Source organism: Somniosus microcephalus, chromosome 6 (genome assembly GCF_052327205.1).
Source record: "Somniosus microcephalus isolate GS21.2 chromosome 6, FLI_Smic_1.0, whole genome shotgun sequence".
Lineage (NCBI taxonomy): Eukaryota > Metazoa > Chordata > Chondrichthyes > Squaliformes > Somniosidae > Somniosus > Somniosus microcephalus.
Window position 1 is genome coordinate 52601979 of NC_140992.1, and position 22131 is coordinate 52624109.

Here is a 22131-nt window from a genome sequence, read left to right on the forward strand (position 1 = left end):
CCACAGGAGACTGAATCGTTTCTTGTAATTTCCTTTCTTTGGGTCTTAATAGCTAGGTGACCTGTTTAAGGGCTTTCACTTATGTCTGTTTAAGCATCGAGCAGGTGTATGGGAATGAGTGAGATTGATAATTCCCTCCCTGTGGCATGCACATTGCCTTCTCCTCCACGCAGCCCAGACAAAAAATTATTGAAATATCAAGTATTTAAAATGTGTTGTGGTCTATAATTTTATATAATTATTGTAGTAAAGAAATCTTAAATATTATTGCTGTTGAAAATTAATTTAAGTAAAAGATTGCCACTAAATCCATGAGCAAGGAAAAATTAAAGCAGAAGTTTAGACACTGTACTTCGAGGTGCTACCTTGCCTATCACTGCTGCTGGATTATTTAATCTTATGTCAGTGGTGCAAATGTGGATTCCAAACATGAGTAGCATTATAACCAAGATAATACTGGAACTATAACAGAGTGGGACAAGACTTCAGATATATTTGTACAATATAGATACATGCTTTCTGTTATTTTACATTTTTGCAGTTGTTTGGGAAATTAACTCAATCCCAATACAGTAATCTTTTTTAATAAGAATCATATGGTGTTTTTGTTAACAATCATTTTTCTAAACTTATTTAATTGATGATTAATATTGGTCTTGTAGCTGGTGTCGATGGAATTGGAATGCAAAATGCTCAGAAAAAAATCTATGAATTTCTGTTTGTTTTGAAATTTATTTAGTTGAATTTAAATTATGTAAGACTGTTTAAAGTGGATCTGTACTGTATGATTAAGTAGTTCTATTGGCAGCCTTTAACTTGTGCAGTATGCAGAAATTTACTGATTATTCAGCACTCCTGTTCTACATGAATATGAACTATTTGCTATCTGTTGCTTTCATTGCAATTGTGATCTTCACAATAGCAGTCTTCAGCTGTGTGTACTGTACTTGTTTGTAATTGTAGATTGGATTTGGTGTTAAAAGAGTACCTGGAGATGGACAGACTTGTACAGAGAGAGGAAAAAGAGCAGATACCCTATTTGTCCACGATCCCCCAATGTACCCTCCAAAACGGGTTATTCACGCAAATGTGTCCTCGTGTAGCTCGTCAGATGCTACTTCCATAAACTCTGAACTAGAGGTAAGCAGCACGTGCATTCCCATGTTAAGGCCACAAGAAAAATGAATTCTACTTAATCATCATAGACCTTTTGACAGACATACCCTTTTTATACATGAGGTTTCCCACAGTCATGGTTCAGTTGTTCATCTTATCCATATGTATTTAGTACTGGAAGCAGTATAGTGCTCAAGTTTTACAGTAGGATGTGTGAAAGCCATCAATGTATATTTTTACATTGTCAGTTGAAGTGTGAACCTCCTAGATTTTTGGGGGATATTGAAAATGCTAGTTAAGTAGGATTTGTATTATGTGGCCTTAATAGATAACAAGCATAATTAGTTACGTAGCCTTGCTTCCGCATGAGAATCTAACCAACCAGGATGCCTATCTTGGTTCTTAAGACTGCATGTTTTTAACTGCAAAGAACGGTAGCATTCCATATTCCTTTTTGAGCTGTGGAATCATTTTATTTTATCTTCAATTAACTTAGCTTTGTATTTTCACATTGCTCATGTTACAATATTTGTGAGTTTTCTATTTAGACATAAAATAAAATAGTGTCGTACGCCTCAATATAAATTGGTTCAGATAGCCCATGTCTAATTTGAAAAGGGTTTGTGGGAATTTTAATTTTATTTTCATTTCCTAAATTTAATGCTGGGATGGATATTTTTTTTTTAAAGTGTTAAACCTGCAATTCACACAAATATACATTGTTTAAGTCCATATTAAGAATTAGTTGTGCAAGTTGGGCGAAACCGACAATTGTGAATGAGACCAGTCTTTATCAACTCAACTTTCACTTAATGCTATTTTACTCCTAGTCTTCTTGCAATAAGAATTTGTTACTTTTGCTGTTAAAGGAATGAACAGCACAAAGCATGAATGTAAGGAAAGAACAGTCAACTCGTGTAATATCACATGCTAGAAGAAAAAGTTGTGCATATTTTTCCCCCTTTCATTTTCATGGATGCAGTGTTTTAACCAAGATACTTCGACTCTGTTCATGAAATAAATGGTTTATCTATTCACAGACACGTTGTTTGGTACGTAGTTTTTGTGAAGCAACATCTTTTACTTGCACCAAATAATTTAGTAAAGGTTAACAATTTAAAGTAAAATAAATTCGTTAAAAGAACTGTTTAGGTTGCCAATATGGAATTGGCAGCCAATCCTTCATTTCTGTTGTGCAATCCAAAAGTCTTCTAATAGGCATATAAATAGTAAACGGGTAGTAAGAGGAGGGGTGGGGCCGATATGGGACCAAAATGGAGAACTACGCATGGAAGCAGAGAGCATAGCTGAGGTACAAAATGAGTACTTTGCAAGTACCAGGGAAGACGATGCTTCCAAAGTCGTAGTGAAAGAGGGGGTAGTTGAGATACTGGATGGGATAAAAATTGATGAAGAGGTACTAGAAAGGCTGGCTGTACTTAAAGTAGATAGGTCACCAGGACCGGATGGGATGCATCCTAGGATGCTGAGGGAAGTAAAGGTGCAAATTGCAGAGGTACTGGCCATAATCTTCCAATCCTCCTTGGATATGGGGGTGCTGCCAGAGGACTGGAGAATTGCAAATGTTACACCCTTGTTCAAAAAAGGGTGTAAGGATAAACCCAGCAACTACAGGCCAGTCAGTTTAACCTCGCTAGTGGGGAAGCTTTTAGAAACGATAATCGGGGACAAAATTAACAGTAGCTTGGACAAGTGTGGATTAATTAAGGAAAGCCAGCACGGATTTGTTAAAGGCAAATCATGTTTAACTAATTTGACTGAGTTTTTTGATGAGGTAACAGAGAGGGTTGATGAGGGCAATGTGGTTGATGTGATGTACATGGACTTCCAAAAGATGTTTGATAAAGTGCCATATAATAGGCTTGCTAGCAAAGTTGAAGCCCATGGAATAAAAGGGACAGTGGCAGCATGGATACGAAATTGGCTAAGTGACAGGAAACAGAGAGTAGTGGTGAACGGTTGTTTTTCAGACTGGAGGAAGGTACACAGTGATGTTCCCCAGGGGTCAGTACTAGGACCACTGCTTTTCTTGATGCATATTAATGACTTGGACTTGGGTGTACAGGGCACAACTTCAAAATTTGCAGATGACACAAAACTTGGAAGTATCATGAACAGTGAGGAGGATAGTGATAGACTTCACTAGGACATAGGTGGAATGGCCGGGCATGTGGCAGATGAAATTTAACGCAGAAAAGTGTGAAGGGATACATTTTGGTAGGAAGAATGAGGAGAGGCAATATAAACTAAAGGGTACAATTCTAAGAGGGTGCATGAACAGAGAAAAAGGTTGAGAAAGCGGTTAAAAAAGCATATGGGATCTTGGGCTTCATATAGAGGCATTATGTACAAAAGCAAGGAAGTTATGATGAACCTTTTATAAAAGACTGATTCGGCCTCAACTGGAGTATTATGTTCAATTCTGGGCACTGCACTTTAGGAAGGATGTGAAGGCCTCAGGGAGGGTGCAGAGTGTGGGACTAGCTTAAATGCTCTTGCACAGGCTCGGCGGGCTGAATGGCCTCCTGTGCTGTAACCATTCTATGATTCAATCACATTATTTCTTTTATTATAGTACTGACATACTACTTTGGGGAAATAGGTGCTATTTTAGCGATTTGCTAATTTAGAGATGCCAGTCACTTAATGTTACATACAATGCTGTGAAGTTAAAATGTCAACTTACTAAACAACCCAAATATATTAACTTTAAAATCCTGGTCTGTCAACACCTCAACCCCAATTAATTGCCCAAGACTTATCGGAATAAAAATCAGTTATTTTGCCTGTGCTTAGTGACTCTCTCTCTTTTTAATCAAGAAAATAACAACTGCATGCCTTCTAAATAAATGTCTTAACAACATTTTGCATCGACAAATCAAAGACTGAAGCCCATGGCATTAAAGGGACAGTGGCAGCATGGATACAAAATTAGGTAAGAGACAGAAAACCGAGAGTAGTGGTGAACGGGAGTTTTTCAGACTGGAGAGAAGTATATAGTGGTGTCCCCCAAGGGTCGGTATTAGGACCATTGCCCTTTTTGATGTATATTAATGACTTGGATATACAGGGCGTATTTTCAAAGTTTGCAGGTAACACGAAACTCGGAAATGTAGTAAACAGTGAGGAGGATAGTAACAAACTGGTGAAATGGGCAGACACATGGCAGATGAAATTTAATGCAGAGAAGCGTGAAATGATGCATTTTGGTTGGAAGAATGAGACGAGGCAATATGAACTGAATGGTACAAATTTAAAGGGGGTGCAGGAACAGAAAGAGCTGGGGTGCATGTACACAAATCTTTGAACGTGGCAGGACAAGTTGAAAAAGCGTACGGTATCCTTGGCATTATAAACAGAGGCAAAGGGTACAAATGCAAGGAAATTATGCTAAACCTTTATAAATCATTTGTTAGGCCCCAGCTAGAGCATTTTGTCCAATTCTGGGCACCAAACTTTAGGAAGGATGTCAAAGGCTTAAAGAGGGCGCAGAGGTGATTTACTAGAATAGTACCATGGATGTCTAACTCTTTCCTCTCAAGTCCTTGAACGTGTTGTCGCCTCCCAAATCCGTGCCTATCTTTCCCGGAACTCCAAGTTTGAATCCCTCCAATCAGGTTTCCGCCCCTGCCACAGTACTGAAACGGCGCTTATCAAAGTCACAAATGACATCCTGTGTGACAAAAGTAAACTATCCCTTCTCGACCTGTCTGCAGCCTTTGACACCGTTGACCACTGCATCCTCCTCCAATGCCTCTCCGCCATCGTCCAGCTGGATGGGACTGCACTCGCCTCGTTCCATTCTTATCATAGCCAGAGAATCACCTGGAAAGGCTTCTCCTCCTGCTCCCACATAGTTACCTCTGGTGTCCCCCAAAGATCTGTCCTTGGGCCCCTCCTTTTTCTCATCTACATGCTGCCCCTTGGCGACGTCATCCGAAAACACAGCGTCAGTTTCCACATGTACATTGACGACACCCAGCTCTACCTCAACACCACTTCTCTCGACCCCTCCATTAAATTGTCTCTAAATTTCCCTCCCTAAACCACTCCGCCTCTCTTTCCTCCTTTTAAGACGCTCCTTTAAAACCTACCTCTTTGACCTAGCTTTTGGTCATCTGCCCTAATTTCTCCTTATGTGGCTCGGTGTCAAATTTTGTTTTATAACGTTCCTGGGAAGCACCTTGGGATGTTTTACTACGTTAAAGGCGCTATATAAATACAAGTTGTTGTTGTGAGACTAGAGAAATTGGGGTTGTTCTCCTTAGAGCAGAGAAGGTTAAGGGGAGATTTAATAGAGGTGTTTAAAATCATGCAGGATTTTGATAGCGTATGTAAGGAAAGACTATTTCCAGTGGCAGAAGGATCAGTAACCAGAGGACACCGCAAACGAACCACAGGTGAGATGAGAATTAAAAAAAAACTCAGCGAGTTGTTGCGATCTGGAATGCACGGCCCGAAAGGGTGGTGGAAGCAGATTCAATAATAACTTTCAAAAGGGAACTGGATAAATACTTGAAGGGGAAAAATTTGCAGGGCTATGGGGAAAGGGCAGGAGAATTGGACTGATTGGATAGCTCTTTCAAAGAGTTGGCATAGGCACGATAGGCCGAATAACCTCCTTCTGTGCTGTATCTTTCTATGACTGGTCAATAATCATCTTCGGTCTATTTCTTACTCTCGATTCATCAGGATATACTCATTCATTGTGTACTTGTAGCTATTTTTTTCCTCACCTCTATAAAAGAAAAAAAGACTTGCATTTATATAGCGCCTTTCAAGACCACTGGACGTCTCCAAGTGCTTTACAGCCAATGACGTACTTCTGAAGTGGAGTCACTGTTGTAATGTGGGAAACGCGGCAGCCAATTTGCGCACAGCAAGGTCCCACAAACAGCAATGTGATAATGACCGGATAATCTGTTTTTGTTACGTTGGTTAGGGGATAAATATTGGCCCGGACACCGGGGCTAACTCCCCTGCTCTTCTTCGAAATAGTGCCATGGGATCTTTTACACCCACCTGAGAGAGCAGACGGTGCCTCGGTTTAACGATTCATCTGAAAGACGGCATCTCCAACAGTGCAGCACTCCCTCAGCACTGCACTGGAGTGTCAGCCTAGTTGTATGCGCTCAAGTCCCTGGAGTGGGACTTGAACCCACGACCTTCTGACTCAGGCAAATGTGCTACCAACTGAGCCACAGCTGACACATATATTACATTTATCCACATCAAGTACAATTTCTCAATTGTAGAAAAGCAATTGTGGTCGCTCTAGAAGTTCCCAGTTTCTGGAAAATAGCTTATTCCACAGTACTACTTGCACCGATCTAGCATTTTTTTTCTCCAGATACCTATTCAACTCTCTCTTGAGTTGCTGGTACAGTCAAACCCCAGTGCCTCTCCTGGCCGTCCATTCCATGCATGCACTACTTTGTGTGAAGTAGTTAAATCTGAACTGTCTTTTCACACTCTCTTCTAAGTTAAAAGGTGTGCCCATGTAGAATCTGCAAAGGTGTTAAACAGACTGACATTTTGCTGGGGTTAAGGAATCACCGGAGTTCACCTGCAAATAAAAAGATTTTAAAATGTAAATTATCTTAAACTTCAGCATGAAAAGGTCAGAATCAGTGTATAAATTTGATAAAGCAAATAGAAAAAAGCCATTTCCATTCATTGGTGAATGTCATGCAGATGCTTTTATACTTATATAAGTATTATAGTATAGGAAAACGGGATTTTCAATAAACAGTATTATTACACCTATTAAATCACATTTAATCCAAACTTGTAGTTGAATCATGTTAAATGGTCAATTATTAACTATGCAGTTATTTACTGCAATTAGTTTGAACTAAGTTTGGAGCTTGCCTAAAATATCTTTTTACTCAAGTTCAAAAGTAATTCATTGGCTGTGATGTACTGAGGATGTGAAAGGTGCTATATAAATGCAAGTTACTTCTTTCTAAATATTTAACACTAATATTCTTTACAGTATGCTAGTGCTTCAAAGCTTGGTGTAAACAGGAGGACATAGCTGCTTGAAAATCCTGTGAGACCCACTAATTCTGTACCCGAAATTTCAATATGCATCTCTGGTGAGCAATGCTCTGCGCTGGGGGCGTGTATTCATAAAAGCTACCCTATGCAGTAAACCTAACGGGAAAGGAAGCTCCATGCATGCATGCATTAAGTGTGGGTAATGTTATTCTGTCTGCCAGTTGAACAATCAGACATCCCCACGACTCTAAAAATATTTGATTCAAATTGTCAGGGTGAAAACTCATTACTGGGGTTGCAGTATAAACTGGGCTTTAGCTGTTTTCAGTGTTTACATTTGAAGTTGCAATGCTGATTATACATTTAAAAAAAATAAATAACTGGAATTGGGGTCACAATCGGAGACTGTTTCTGGGTTAAATTGCTGAACATGGTTGTTTAGTTCTGTTGATCTGTGTTTTTACCCTGCAGCAAAAGTACTTGGAAGCCCTAAACTCAGAACAGGTACGGACTGATACTACTTCACTTGATACTAACCTAACAAGGGGGCAGTTTATCCATGTCATTTGTTCATGAGAAAGTATCCCTTTGATTTTAAATAAGGTTCATTCATTTTTAAATAAGTCTAATTTTTAAATCAGGTTGATTTGGGAAAGCTACATGTTTAAAAAAAACTATTAAAACTTAATGAGATGTGACTTGTTATTGTTATGTGTATTCTCTCATTGTTTTGCATACAATTTATGCAGTGCAGGAATGGTCATGTGCTTGAAGTTACTTACAAACCTATTAACTCACAAGTAAGCACAACTGCAGCAAAATCTACATGTTTACAAAGTCACAAAGTCACAATGTATTAGCTGAAATAAAATACAGATTTTAAAATTTCATTTTAATGGCATCCTAGTCTATTTCAACAGAATTTTTTCTTGCATATAGAAACTTTTAAGATTCATTTGTAATCTGGTTAAATTTCATTGTACTTGAGCTCAAATAATTTTACTAAGTGGAAAGGATTAGGTCAAGAATGGACCTTTTTAACAATAGCAACTTATAACATCCCCTTCAAATGTTCAATGTTGTGGACATTAAAATAAAAGTGTTGTGAAAATTCTGACTGTCATACTCAGAATTATTTAATAATCATTTAAGTCAATTTTATGTCACGATTTCATTTTATATGTGTACTATTTAAGAATGGGGTTCCATATATCCAAAACTTTTTTTGAATATAAGCATCTTTTTCCTACTTTATAAATATTTGTATATAAAATGATTTCAATCTATGCGAATATTAGTGCTGCCTCATGAACAAGTACAACTAAGTTTGAAAATGTTTCATGTGATAACTGCTTGTACATAAGCTAATATCTTTTATGGAAAATCAAACTAATAGTTTCAAGTCAGCCCCACCAGTACAGAAACCCTCAAAATAACCTCCTTGTGACAAAAAAATAAAATTAAACCTCTGGAAACTTTGTTCCCTAAAGATCTTTGACTGCCTGCTAAATCCTAGATTTAGCTTCTGGTCAGTGACCCACATTTGATTTGTTTTATATTCTCTCCACAGACTTTTTGCAAATCTAAATCTGCAAAATGAGCACAATTAAAGTGGCTGTCAGAGCTCCTTATTTACAAGGATTGTGTTCACTCCAAAAAGACATATTGTGCTGTTTATTAGTACAGTCCCCACTGCTTATAGCAGGTGCGTACGTGCCAGTATAACGTGTGATAATGACAGAGTTTGAGCCAAATGTCAATCCAGTCTTTACATTTGACTCTATACTTCTGGTCATAATTAATGTGCCCTGGTTCTGGCTTTCCAATTTTTAATGTACATTTGACTGATTCAAAAAGATATTTTCTACTAAAGAATTTTATATTAATTGAAACAAATGTGCCCATGACTTCAATGTAACATTGCACATGAGACTACATCAAGTCTGGATAGCGTTTAAAAAAAAAAGCTACTGAATTTAGACCATTGATGTAGCTGGTTATTTGCTGGAATAGTTGTCTGATCAAAAGGTGAAAACAATTAAATTAAACGAACATTTTAACTTCATTAGCTCATGCAGCCATTTGGCCATTGGTCTTCGTCTTGTACCGCTAACCCTCCTGTTTTAGTTTGATCAAATGTGGTAACAGTGGCTAGTGTCAGTCTAGTGGGCTGATTATTGCCTGGTTGAGCGAACTAGTGAGTAAGCACAGCTGCTTCTGCACAAAATAAACAGAGTACTTCAGACGCTGTAACCAGCAACTTTAAAATTGGCATTAATGCAAATCGATAATGCTTATTGTTTTTTGGCCAAGATAAACAACTGCCCAATTTAAACCTGGACATTTTACGTGGTAGGGACTGTAGCAGCTTAACCCTCAAACATGTGGACCAATTTCTTAACAAAAGCCACTGCTGGCTTTCTTTTGTAAAGGGGCTTATAGAGTATTTTCTGCTAACACCAAATAACAGAACTATCTTAATAGGTAAAGCTTCCTAAAACATGGCTGTCTTTCCTGTTTCACAGTGGGACTTTGAAGACATGCCTCAAGAATGGAAAATGACTGGAAAGCAACAAGAGCATGCCTTAAACCATAGCGCAGGTAGCCTGGGTATGTCTGATCAGACTCCAATAAATAGCACACACTCCTTGTCCACCAACATTGCCTCAGGTACATCAACAACTGACTTTTGGCTCTGTGACACTGAAACCATAATGACTGAAGAGAGAACTTCAGCAATTTTGGCTCAATATGAGGAAGAGGTAAATAGGACTGGACGATGAGGAGCAAGTCGTTATTATCTTAATTTAAATGTGAAACTTTTTACTTTTTTAAAATAAAAATATGCATTATAAAATGTTTATGATTTATTACGATTAACTGGTGACTACTGTCCAATATATTAATACAGCCATGTATGACTGGTATTTGGACAAATACAGGTCTTTAAAGTACCTTTTTATATTTCTTGCGTGACTAATTTCTGAAAGGGAAATATTGATATTCTGGATATTGATAAAATAAAAGTCTTCTCACACCACTTATATATTCTTACACTATATTTATGTACATCAGAGATCCAAAGCTCAATCTTTTGAAACAGATTCTGTACTATATAGCTGTGACATGTGTGAAATATTAAGGGGTTCCTGTATGTTTTTTAATATGTATACATTTTCACAATTAACATGGTTTATTTTGTAATGTTTTCACTAGAACTATTTCTCTTTCAGTATTTTGGATTTATAGATGCTTCTTAAATGTTTGTGTTACTGTTACTTTGAAATGGAAATGTTAATCATAAAATGAGGAAGGCCATTCAGCTTTGAGGTAATGGAGGTTCATTAAGATGTTGCAGTAAACATTCCTACAATAGCATGTTGGAATGGCTTCATTTTTTTTGAGCTCCGCAGGGGTTGGTGACCAGGATTGCACTAGCAGTTTCAATTGGCAGCTCAACTCACCAATCCCTGGGTGGAGAAAGTGAGGGAGAGTCCGAGCCCTGTCCAGCTAAGGATACAATCTGCAGAAAACTGAAAAGGAAGTTAGGAACAGAGGGGTTGAACTTGCTCCAGGTTTCTCCTGATTATCTGCAGTAACTTTGGCGGACAACCCACAGTGAACCCTGCTGTAGCACCACAAGATTTTCTGGCTTTACAGTGGCAGGCTTCTTCTGCAGCGTGGCAATACTGCTCGGAGTCTGCCCAGCATATCTAATTGACCCTGATCTAGAAAATGGATTGGGTTCACAGTGGGATTGGTACAGCAGGCAAACTGTCCCAGCTCTGAATGCCATATTGCCCCTCTGTCAGTTGGCTGTTCAACTTTGGACGATGTCACAATTGAGCATGATCCTGTTCTCACTTAGCAATTAACTATGCACATTCTAAGCAAGGCCATTGGATAATGAAGAGAAGAACAAACCTTGGGTGAATTATTTTCCTCTCCCTTGTCCGGGGATGCTGAGATTAAGGAGGAAAAATTCGGTTGATTAGCGCCTCCCGTTAGCGCCCTAAGAGGGTGCAAAGCAACTAGCGCCCAAGTGCGGCGATGTTTGCGCTGCTCGCAAAATTGACCAGACATTTTGTGGCGGCATTAAACACTACCGCCACGATCTCCTGCGCCCGCAGATCATGATGTCAGTCGAGTGTGCAACGCCCTGGTAGCGCCCCAGACCGGATATTGAGTCGCGCCCCCTGCCGCTAGCAACGGCAGGTAGAGGGGAACGTTTTGCAGTTGGAAAGGGGCTGGGGGAGCGCTATTTAAAGGCGGCCGCTTCCTGCCTTTGTCGGCAAAATTTTTGGTACACGCAGGTTGAGAGGGAGAGAGACATCTGGAGAGATTTAACACTGTCCTAAAGAGTTTTGGCCCTCAGCACCACTTTTGAGGTTCCTAAGCGCCGAGCTCTTTCCCTCGGCCTATCCATTAGTGCATCCAACACAATTGCTTTAGAGGTCTCTCCAGGCCGAGATTCAAGGCTGCGATGAGCAGGGTGTGGCTGGCCAGAAAGATGGCCCCTCCTCTTTAAGAACTGGAAGGCGCCAGTCTGTCTGTGTTCCATTGCTAACTGACATCACCTGAACTTCACCAGCGCTCTGAGGTAGTGCCTCGCTCCTCGCCGTTAGCGCCTTAAGACAGGTGTGTAGCACCTGATTTAGTGCTCCAATCACCTCCAGGGGCGATAGAGGCCAAGTTTGCAGTCGGAGGCGATAATTAGCGCCGGGCGCTAAACTTTGTGCCCGGCCGCTAATAGCGCCCCAACCGAGACGATACCGAATTTCTCCCCTTAATTGTTTTATATCCATAGGTTAATATTTTGGGTGTAATCTTTCAACTGAACTGGCAGATGAAGGGTTATAACCAAAATATTAACAGTCTTTTTCTTCACAGACACTGACTGATTTTTGTGTCTAATTGAAGCTTTTTTTCTTTTTGCATCAAGGTTCCAGCATTTGCAGTTTAAAAAAATATTTTACTAGCAGATCTCCCATAGTGTTGCTCATGATGATTCAGAGGCTATACTGTTTTACAACAAAGGAGTGTCTATACTATTTGGGGATCACAGTTGGATCACTGATTTACAATGACTGAATAAGTCAAATTCCATTCCAATTAAATGATATTTTGGGATATTTTCTGGTGCTTTGGGAATTTAATTCCATGACTCTCTTCATTATTCACACACACACACACACACACACACACACACACACACACACACACACAGACAGCCTTGCTATTTCAAAAACAGTCACACAAAATTTATCTGAATAAAGTTTTAAAAATTTGTTCTCTTGCTTTTCTTATAATTTTGAAAAAACAATCCAAATAGATTTTGCCAGATAGTAAGAGAGAAGCATTCTATCATCTGGCTAGCTTAAAGACTAGCATCAGGAAAATTGTATTTAAAGAGACGGATTAATATTTTGGGTGGAGATCCTTCCAGATAATTATTTTCTCAGATGCTGATGTGTATTTGACACCAGTAGGTAGTATTGAGTATCATTGTCTAGTAAAATGTAGGGGCACCCAAACACTGTCCCTATATTTAAGCACTGGAGGTAGTGCAGGGAATAGACATGAGGCTGCTCCCCAATGTCAGGGGTCTATACTCCTACATTTCAACAGTGACTACACTTCAAAAGTACTTAATTGGCGGTAAAGCGCTTTGGGCCGTTCTGAGATTGTGAAAGGAGCAATTTGCAAGTACTTTACTTGGCTATAACAACAGAAAATGCTGGAAAAACTCAGCAGGTCAGGTAACATCCGTGGAGAGAAATTAGAGTCGACGTTTCGGGTGAACCCTTTTCAAAAGGGTTCACCCAAAACGTTGACTCTAATTTCTCTCCACGGATGTTGCCTGGCCTGCTGAGTTTTTCCAGCATTTTCTGTTGTTATTTCGGATTTCCAGCATCTGCAGTATTTTGCTATCGTACTTTACTTGGCTGCGTGGTTTGGTTGCCCCTACATTTTACTAGACAATGATACTCTACACTACCTACTGTGGCAAATACACATCAGCATCTGAGAAAATAATTATCTGGAAGGATCTCCACCCAAAACATTAATCTGTCCAAATACTGACCAAACCACTGCATATATTCCGGCATTTATTGGTTTAGCTGCAAAGAGTTGCGTTGTATTGTAACTAGCCTATATCTTTTCAGTCTGATTCATTTTTAGACACATTCCTTGAATGAATAGGGCCTGATTGGCACCCAGCAGCATGAGAAGGGAGAAAGGAAGGGACAGGGGAGAATTAGGGCAACTCGGGGCTACTCCCTACCCTCAACTCTCCTCACTTGCAGAAAATGATCTTATTCCTTTTTAGTGATTGTAAATTATGAATGAGTGAAGAGGAAAGAGGCAAGGGAGCAGCAATGATAACTCGCACCCTCCGGCAAGGGAGCAGCAATGATAACTCGCACCCTCCATCCCTCCTATGTGGAGCTAAAATGTGAGATTACATTGACATTTTATATATGGATTGATGGCAGCTCTTGTAGGGTGAGCCCGTCAGCAGAAGCGGAGAGTTACTGGGCGGTGAGACTATCTTCGGACATGTTGTTGGTGCCGCTGCTGATCTGAAGTCACTGACTCGTAATTGCATGGCCCTAATGCTGCCCCTTGCTTAAATGTCTTGTTTCTTGGTGACCATAACTGGATACAGTATTCAAGATGTGGTCTGACCAGAGCACTATAACGTTTTGTCACTACTTCCTCTGAATTATATTCTACTGGTTTGGCTATTTAGTTCAACAACAACAACAACTTGCATTTATATAGCTCCTTTAACATAGTAAAACATCCCAAGGTGCCCCAAGGTGCTTCACAGGAGTGTTATCATAAAAAAAATTGATGCCAATCCACATGAGGAGATATTGGGACAGGTGATAAAAAGCTTGGTGAAAGAGAGAGGTTTTAAGGAGCGTCTTAAAGGAGGAGAGCGAGGTTGAGAGATGGAGAAGTTTATGGAGGGAAGTCGACAGCTTACAGCCTAGGCAGCTGAAGGCACAGCTATCAATGGTGGAGCAATGAAAATCGGGGCTGTGCAAAAGGTCAGAAATGGAGGAGTGCAGAGATCTCTGAGGGCTGTAGGACTGGAGGAGGTTACAAAGATAGGGAGGGGCCATGGAGGGATTTGAAAACCGAGGCATTGCCGGACCAGGAGCCAATGTAGGTCAGCGAGCAAAGGGGTGAGGGGTGAACGGGACTTGGTGCGAGTTAGGATACCGGCAGCAGAATTTCGGCTGAGCTCAGGTTTACGGAGTTTGCAAGGTGGCGGTCAGCCAGGAAAGCATTGGAATAGTTGGGTTTAGAGATAACAAAGGCATGGATGAGGGTTTCAGCAGCAGATGTGCTGAGGCAAGGGAGGAGACGGGTGATGTTATGGAGGTAGAAGTAGGCAACCTATGGCCTTGTTGATTGTTGCTCTGCATTGGTTGAATTTGTTAGCATTGAGTGTACTAAGACTCTTAGGTCTCTTTCAGCTTCATCCTTAGCTATTTCCACACCATTCACAGAATATACTGCACAGCATCTATTTTTCCTCCTATGTTAAGTACTTTACACTTGTCTGCACTGAAGTTAATCTCTCATTGTGCTGCCCACTTACATATTTTGGCCAACATGTGTTTATATATATTTCATATTTGCCTTTCATGTAGAAAAACATCCCAAGGTATTTATTTCACAGAGGTGTATTCAAAAAATGGGCACTAAAACAAATAAGATGTTAGGAGAGGTAACCAAAAGCTTGGTGAAAGAGGTGGGTATTAAGGAGGCAAGGACAGTGGACATGTTTAAGGAGGGAATTCCAGGGTGTAGGGCCTCTCCCACTGAGGCATAACCACCTCATTGTATAATTTTATGAGCTGCCTCTTCCGATTCCACTGCCTCGCCTAGTTTGGCATTTGCAGATTTGAGCACTTTGCATTAAGAGTCTGAATCGAGAAATTTCCTCCAACTAAATATTGGGAAGATGGAAGCCATTGTCTTCAGTACCCTCCACAAACTCCGTTCCCTAGCCACCAACTCCATCCCTCTCCCTGGAAGTGTCTGAGGCTGAACCAGACTGTTCACAGCCTTGGTGTCGTATTTGATCCCGATAGTACTAGAGAAGAAAGTAGTACTAGAGGCGGAAGTAGTACCATATTAGATAGGAGCAGACTAAGAAAGACAATGAAAAATGCAAAAATGGGTTTAGAATGCATGTACGTAAACGCACAAAGTGGTGAATAATGTTGGTGAGCTACAAGCACAATTAGCCGTGTGGTAATATGATGTGGCAATAACGGAAACGTGGCTTAAAAGCGGTGAGGACTGGGCACTTAATATTCAAGGGTACAAGGTGTTCAGAAAAGATAGGGAAGGAAAAAAGGGAGGTGGGGTGGCAGTGCTGATAAAGGAAGATATTGTCGTGTTGGAAAGGGAGGATGTTCTTGAGGGGATAAGGACAGAATCGATTTGGTTAGTTGAGGAGCAAAAAGGGTATGATCACGCTATTGGGCATATTCCACAGGCCTCCAAATAGTGAGAGATAGAGGAGCAAATCTGTAGGGAAATCACAGAGATGTGCAAGAGCTATAGAGTGGTGATATTGGGGGACTTTAATTACCCAAATATCGATTGGGATAATGTTAGAGTAAAGGGAAAGGAGGGGGAGGAATTTCTGAAATGTGTATCGGTAGAAGTGGAAAAGGTAGAAGCAATGGAAGGGGTGAAAATTGATAGACAGGATGTACTAGAAATCTGGGTATGCTTAGAGTGGATAAGTTGCCTGGTCCAGATGACTTGCATCCCAGGTTGCTAAGGGAATTGGGGGAGAAGATAGCGGAAGGGCTTGCCATAATTTTCCAATCTTCCCTAGATGCGGGGGGAGGTGCCTGAGGATTGGAAAGTGGCAAATGTGACACCATTGTTCAAGAAAGGGTGTAAGGGCAATCCTAGTAACTACATTCTGTTTAACATCAGTGGTGGGTAAAGTTTTAGAAACAATAATCAAGGAAAAAATTAACGGGCACTTGGAGCAGTTTAAGCTAATTGAGAGCCAACACGGATTTGTAAAAGGCAGATCATGTTTGACTAATTGAATTTTTTGATGAATTAACAGGGAGGATTGATGAAGGGAATGCAATGGATGTTGTCTACATGGATTTTAGGAAGGCATTTGATAAAGTACCACATAGAAGGCTGGTTAACAAAATTGAGGCTCATGGAATTGGTGGGTCAGTGGCAGCTTGGATAAGGAATTGGCTTAAGGACAGAAAACAGCGAGTTGTGGTAAATGGCTGTTTTTCAGACTGGAGCATGGTAGACAATGGTGTTCCCCAAGGGTCAATGCTGGGGCCACTGCTTTTTCTGATATATATAAATTACCTGGATATTGGAACACAGAGAATTTCTAAATTTGCCGATGACACCAAACTTGGGGGTGTGGCAAACAGTGAAGATGATACCAATCGACTGCAGCAGGACATAGAAAAGGCTAGCAGAATGGGCAGACAAGTGACAGATGGAATTTAATACAGAGAAGTGTGAGGTTATGCATTTTGGCAGAAGGAACAGGGCGAGGCAATAAACATTTAATGGCACAGTTTTAAAGAGTGTGCAGGGACAGGGACCTGGGAGTTAATGTGCATAGGTCCCTGAAGGTGGCAGGACATATTGAGAGAGTGGTTAGCAAAGCATATGGGATCTTGGGCTTCATAAATAGAGGTATTGAGTACAAAAGTAGAAAAGTTATGCTGAACCTTTATAAAGCGCTGGTTAGGCCACAACTGGAGTACTGCGTCCAGTTCTAGTCACCACACTTTAGGAAGGATGTGAAGTCCCTTGAGAGGGTGCAGAGGAGATTTACCAGAATGGTTCCGAGGATGGGAGATCTTAGCTACAAGGACAGGTTGAAGAAGCTGGATTTGTTTTCATTAGAGCAAAGGAGGTTAAGGGGTGATTTGATAGAGGTGTACAAGATTATGATGGGTTTGGATAGACTAGACGGGGAAAGACTGTTCCCACTTGTTGATGGTACAAGGACTAGGGGACACGGATTTAAAGTTTTGGGAAAGCGATACAGGGGGGATGTGAGGAAAAACTTTTTTACATAGCGAGTGCTGAGGACCTGGAACCCGCTGCCGACGGAAGTGGTGGAAGTGGAGACACTCAATGGGGAAAAAATTCAGTTGCTTTGCGCCTGATTTAGCGCTCCAATCACCTCCAGGGGCAATAGAAGCCAAGTTTGCAGTTGGAGGCGATAATTAGCGCCAGGTGCTAAACTTTGCGCCCGGCCGATAATTGCACCCCAAACGGGGCGATACCGAATTTCTCCACCAATGTTTTCAAGGGGAGACTGGATAGGTACTTGAGGGAAATAAACTTGCAGGGTTATGGGGATAGAGCGGGGGAATGGGACTGACTGGATTGCGCCACAGAGAGCCGGCATGGACTTGATGGGCCGAATGGCCTCCTTCTGTGCCTCCAAGACTCTATGGCCTAGAAATTCATTGGGCTGTGCCACCAGTTAGCACCCAAAGAGGGCACTTAGTGGTTTTAGCGCCACTGGCCACGCCTCCCGCGAAATGTAGCGGGGCGCTAATGGCGGCGTTAGCCTGTAGTGCTGCGCCGCCACCGATGACGTCATCGGTGTGCGCAGCGCCCCACTACCGCCCCGAATGCGATATTTGGTCGCGCCCCCCGCTATAGCACCGGTCGCAAATTGCGACCGGTTCAGGGGGGCCTACCTGCGGCGGTAGTGGCGCTAATTAAAGGGGAGGTGCAGGGCGGCCATTTTTTTCGCTGGCCGCCTGCCAGCACCTCCTCGCGCCGCCGTCCCCGGCCTCCTGAGCTCCCCCCCGGGCAGTGCCGGCTGTGTCCCAAGAGCCCGGCACTTCTCCTCGGTGCCAGGCTCTTTTGCCGGCACTCGCGATCTCCGATCGTGCTGGTGCAAGCCCCTCCCCTTTAAGAAGGGGAGGAAGGCCTGCAGTACCGCAGCGCGCCGTGCCACAGCGTGTGGCGCTGCAGCACGTTGCACTGCGATATTCAGTTGCAGCGCCCCAAGAGGGATGCAGGGCGCCTCGAGCAGTGCCCCGCTTCCGTTTGGGACGCTGAAACTGTATATCAGGCTGGCGCAAGCGGCTCCTTCCGGGGCGGGACTTCCGGCGCCCAGGCAAGACTGGCACCCCGTGAATTTCTAGGCCTATGTGTTTCCGACCACATACCGCTCCATCACCAAGACCTCCACCTCCATAATATCGCCCGACACCACCCTTCCCTCAGCTCATCTGCTGGTGAAACACTCATCCATGCCTTTGTTACTTCTGGACATGACTATTCCAATGCTCTCCCTGCTGGCCTACCAGCTTGTACCCTACATAAACTTGATCTCATCCAAAACTCTGGTGCCCGTATCCTAACTCGCTCTAAATAGCGCTTCCCCCAGTGATCACTCATCACTCCTGTGCTCGCTGACCTATCATAGAATCACAGAAACCCCACAATGCAGATAGAGGCCATTTCGGCCCATCGAGCCTGCACTGACACATATCCCTATCCCCGTAACCCCACGTATTTAATCCCCCTAACACTAAGGGTCAATTTATCATAGCCAATCAACCTAACCCGCACATCTTTGGACTGTGGGAGGAAACCGGAGCACCCGGAGGAAACCCACGCAAACACGGGGAGAATGTGCAAACTCCACACAGACAGTCACCCGAGGCCGGATTCGAACCCGGGTCCCTGGCGCTGTGAGGCAACAGTGCTAACCACTATGCCACCGTGCTCCCAGTCTGGCAATGCCTCAATTTTAAAATTCTCATCCTTGTCTTCAAATCCCTCCATGGCCTCACCCCTCTCTATCTCTGTAACCTTCTCCAGCCCTACCAATGCTCCCCCCAAGGTGCGCGGGCACGCATCAATCGGGGGCTCCCTTGCAGACGCTCACAAGCTGTTGTCGCTGGAAGAGATACCGGGCATGCGCGGCCACTACAGCAAAATTTAAAGGGATCGTACATGGAAAAAAAAATTAGAGTTAACATTGCTTACAACCCTTCGAGATCTCTGCGCTCCTCCAATTCTGGTCTCTTGCGTATCCCCGATTTTAATCGTTCCTCCATTGGCGGCCGTGCATTCAGCTGCATAGGCCCAAAGCACTGGAATTCCATCCCTAAACCTCTCTGTCTCTCCTCCTTTAAAACGCTCCTAAAACCTACCTCTTTAACCAAGCTTTTGGTTATCTGTCCTAATATTTCCTTCTGGTGTCAAATTTTGTTTGATAACGCTCCTATGAAGCGCCTTAGGACAGTTTACTACGTTAAAGGAGCTATATAAATGCAAGTTGTTGTTATTTATGCACATTAGAAAGACCTATAGTGGTTGTTTGTTCATCATCCCAAGCTCCAGAGAGTTTTATCAGATATGACGATATGAGGCCATCTGTCCTAAGTGTCATGGATAGCTCCTTGAGTCAATATTAAGGGAAACCAATTACCTTGCTGGGCAAATTCTACTTAGGAATGCAAAACGGAATACCATTGGGGTTGCATAATATTTGAATGGCCCAGTCATTGATTCCTAAATGTCGCTTCGATGGAAAAACAAATAATTGAGGAGTCAAAATATGTTACTTACTGTTGGTTTTATAAAGAATGCAAACAAATCCCCTTTCCCGCCAGCCAATTGATAAAGCACAGTTACAGTACTTTAAACCCCCCACCCTTACCCCTTGCATTTATAGTGTGCCTTTCACGACCACCACACATCCCAAAGCACTTTACAGCCAATGGCCGTGGTAGTTTTTGAAGTGCAGTCACTGCTGTAATGTAGGCAATGCGGCAGCCAATTTGTGCACAGCAACTTCCACAAACAGCAATGTGTTTAGATGTTGATTGAAGGATAAGTATTGGCCAGGACATCGCGCTGCTCTTCTTTGAAATAGTGCCATGGGATCTTTTACATCCACCCAAGAGACCAGACAGGGCCTCGGTTTAACGTCTCATCCAAAAGACAGAACCTCCGACAGTGCGGCACTCTCTCAATGCTGCACTGGAGTGTCAGCCGAGATTTTTGTGCTGAGTCTCTAGAGTGGGGGATTTGAACCCACAACCTTCGGCCGCAAAGGCAAGAGTGCTACCAACTGAGCCAAACCAACGGCTGACACAGCTCCAAAATAAAACAGTGATCGGAGACAAGCTATTTCTTCCACCACGTCAATCAAATCCGAATCATATTTTTTTCGGATGGGTACTTCCTGATTTCCAAAAGACCGCAGCATCAGATAAAAAAACTTGCAAACCACTCACCCCGAACCGTCCCTCTCTCTCTCTCAATGATCGTTGACAACCGCTCGGCCGATGGGCAGTGACGTCAGTTCCGAGCGGCTGGTGAGAGGAGCGCGAGTCGAGCGGCTTTGTGCGGATTACAGGAGCTGCGAGCACAATGTCGGCCAGTTGATAGGAGCTGCTTCCCGGGGCTGCGCGGTGAGACTCTTCAGTGTTTACTTTACTGTTTATTCCAAGGCGGCTGTGGAGGTGATAATGGCGACAGAAGCACGGTGGGCTTTTACTGCGTGTACTTGGTGTCCAGCGCACTGAGTCCGTCGACATCTGTCATTCTCAGTGAAACAAAAAAGTTCAAATGGATCTCCCAACGCCTTCAATAAAGGGGCAATTAATCACACACAACGAACAAAAAAAAACACAGCGTGGAGCGGAGGTGCTGATCTCCAGTGCCGAACCTCCAATGCTGCCGGCTGTGCGGGTTGCGATGCAGATAAAGGGCGCACTTTGTCCCTGTGGTCAGTAAGTCTTTCTACTTCGCATTAGCCGCAACCTTTGGATCTGTGTTTGGTGTTTTAAGGAATCTGCTGTCAGCCGAGTAGAAATCAGGGCTTGCATTTATTCGAGTGACACAGCAAGAAATTAACGAATCAGTTAATTGCGACGCAGTCTTTCTCTTAAGTTGTGCAGAAGAGGATCACTAATACCCATTTTAGTGAGGGTTGATTTTTTTTAGACGTTTTTTTTGATTATATTGATGTGAATTTTGACAGGCTGGAGATGACTCATTGCTGTTTGTGGAACTTTGCTGTGTGCAAATTGGCTACAGTAACTGATTACTTAAAAGTAATTCATGGGCTGTAAAGCGTGTTGGGTGGCATTGAGGGCATGAAAGGTGCTATATAAATACAAGTTTGTTCTTTTTCTTAGTACTGTGGTGAAAGTCCTGGTATGTATTCTGAAAATGTGTTCAGATTGTTTGCTTATTTGTGTTACATAGAAACATAGAAGATAGAGGCAGGAGTAGGCCATTCGGCCCTTTGAGCCTGCTCCGCCATTCAATGAGATCATAGCTGATCATCCAAATTCAGTACCCTGTCCCTGCCTTCTCCCCAGATCCCTTGATCCCTTTAGCCTTAAGAAATATATCCAACTCTTTCTTGAATATATTTAATGAACTGGCCTCCACCGCCCTCTGTGGCAGAGAATTCCACAGGTTCACCACTCTCTGGGTGAAGAAATTCCTCCTCATTTCAGTCCTAAATGGCTTACCCCTTATCCTTAGACTATGACCCCTGGTTCTGGACTCCCCGGCCATCAGAAACATCCTTCCTGCATCTAGTCTGTCCAGGCCTGACAGAATTTTATAGGTTTCGATGAGATCCCCTCTCAATCTTCTAAACTCCAGTGAGTATAAGCCCAATCGACACAATCTCTCCTCATACGTCATTCCTGCCATCCCAGGTATCAGCCTGGTGAATCTTCGCTGCACTCCCGCCATGGCAAGAACGTCCTTCCTCAGGTAAGGCGACCAAAACTGCACACAATACTCAAGGTGTGGTCTCACCAAGGCCCTGTACAACTGTAGCAAGACATCCTTGTTCCTGTACTCGAACCCTCTTGCTACGAAGGCCAACATACCATTTGCCGCCTTAACCGCCTGCTGTACCTGCATGCTTACCTTCAGCGACTGGTGCACAAGAACACCCAGGTCTCTCTG

At 42.6% G+C, this 22131-nt stretch overlaps 1 protein-coding gene and 1 long non-coding RNA gene across 4 annotated transcripts in view; one reads left to right on the forward strand and one right to left on the reverse strand.

Annotated features, from left to right (window-relative positions):
* tmem44 (transmembrane protein 44) overlaps positions 1-12272 on the forward strand; it is a 55856-nt gene extending 43584 nt beyond the window's left edge. Inside the window, exons 9-11 of one of the 3 annotated variants that reach the window (XM_085990219.1) lie at positions 964-1140; positions 7609-7641; positions 9663-12272. In XM_085990219.1, coding sequence (XP_085846345.1) covers positions 964-1140; positions 7609-7641; positions 9663-9920 — 468 coding nt within the window. In that variant the 3' untranslated portion in view covers positions 9921-12272. Of the gene's footprint in view, positions 1-963; positions 1141-1985; positions 4283-7608; positions 7642-9662 lie in introns of those variants that run through there. The other 2 variants (XM_085990220.1, XM_085990221.1) reach the window with 2 other exon arrangements.
* On the reverse strand, positions 4372-21056 carry LOC147115726 (uncharacterized). The gene is made up of 2 exons (XR_015078676.1): positions 20436-21056; positions 4372-6703 (listed from the first exon to the last, which is right to left on the reverse strand). It is a non-coding gene; the product is annotated as an uncharacterized LOC147115726 (long non-coding RNA).
* Between the last annotated feature and the right edge of the window lie 1075 nt (positions 21057-22131).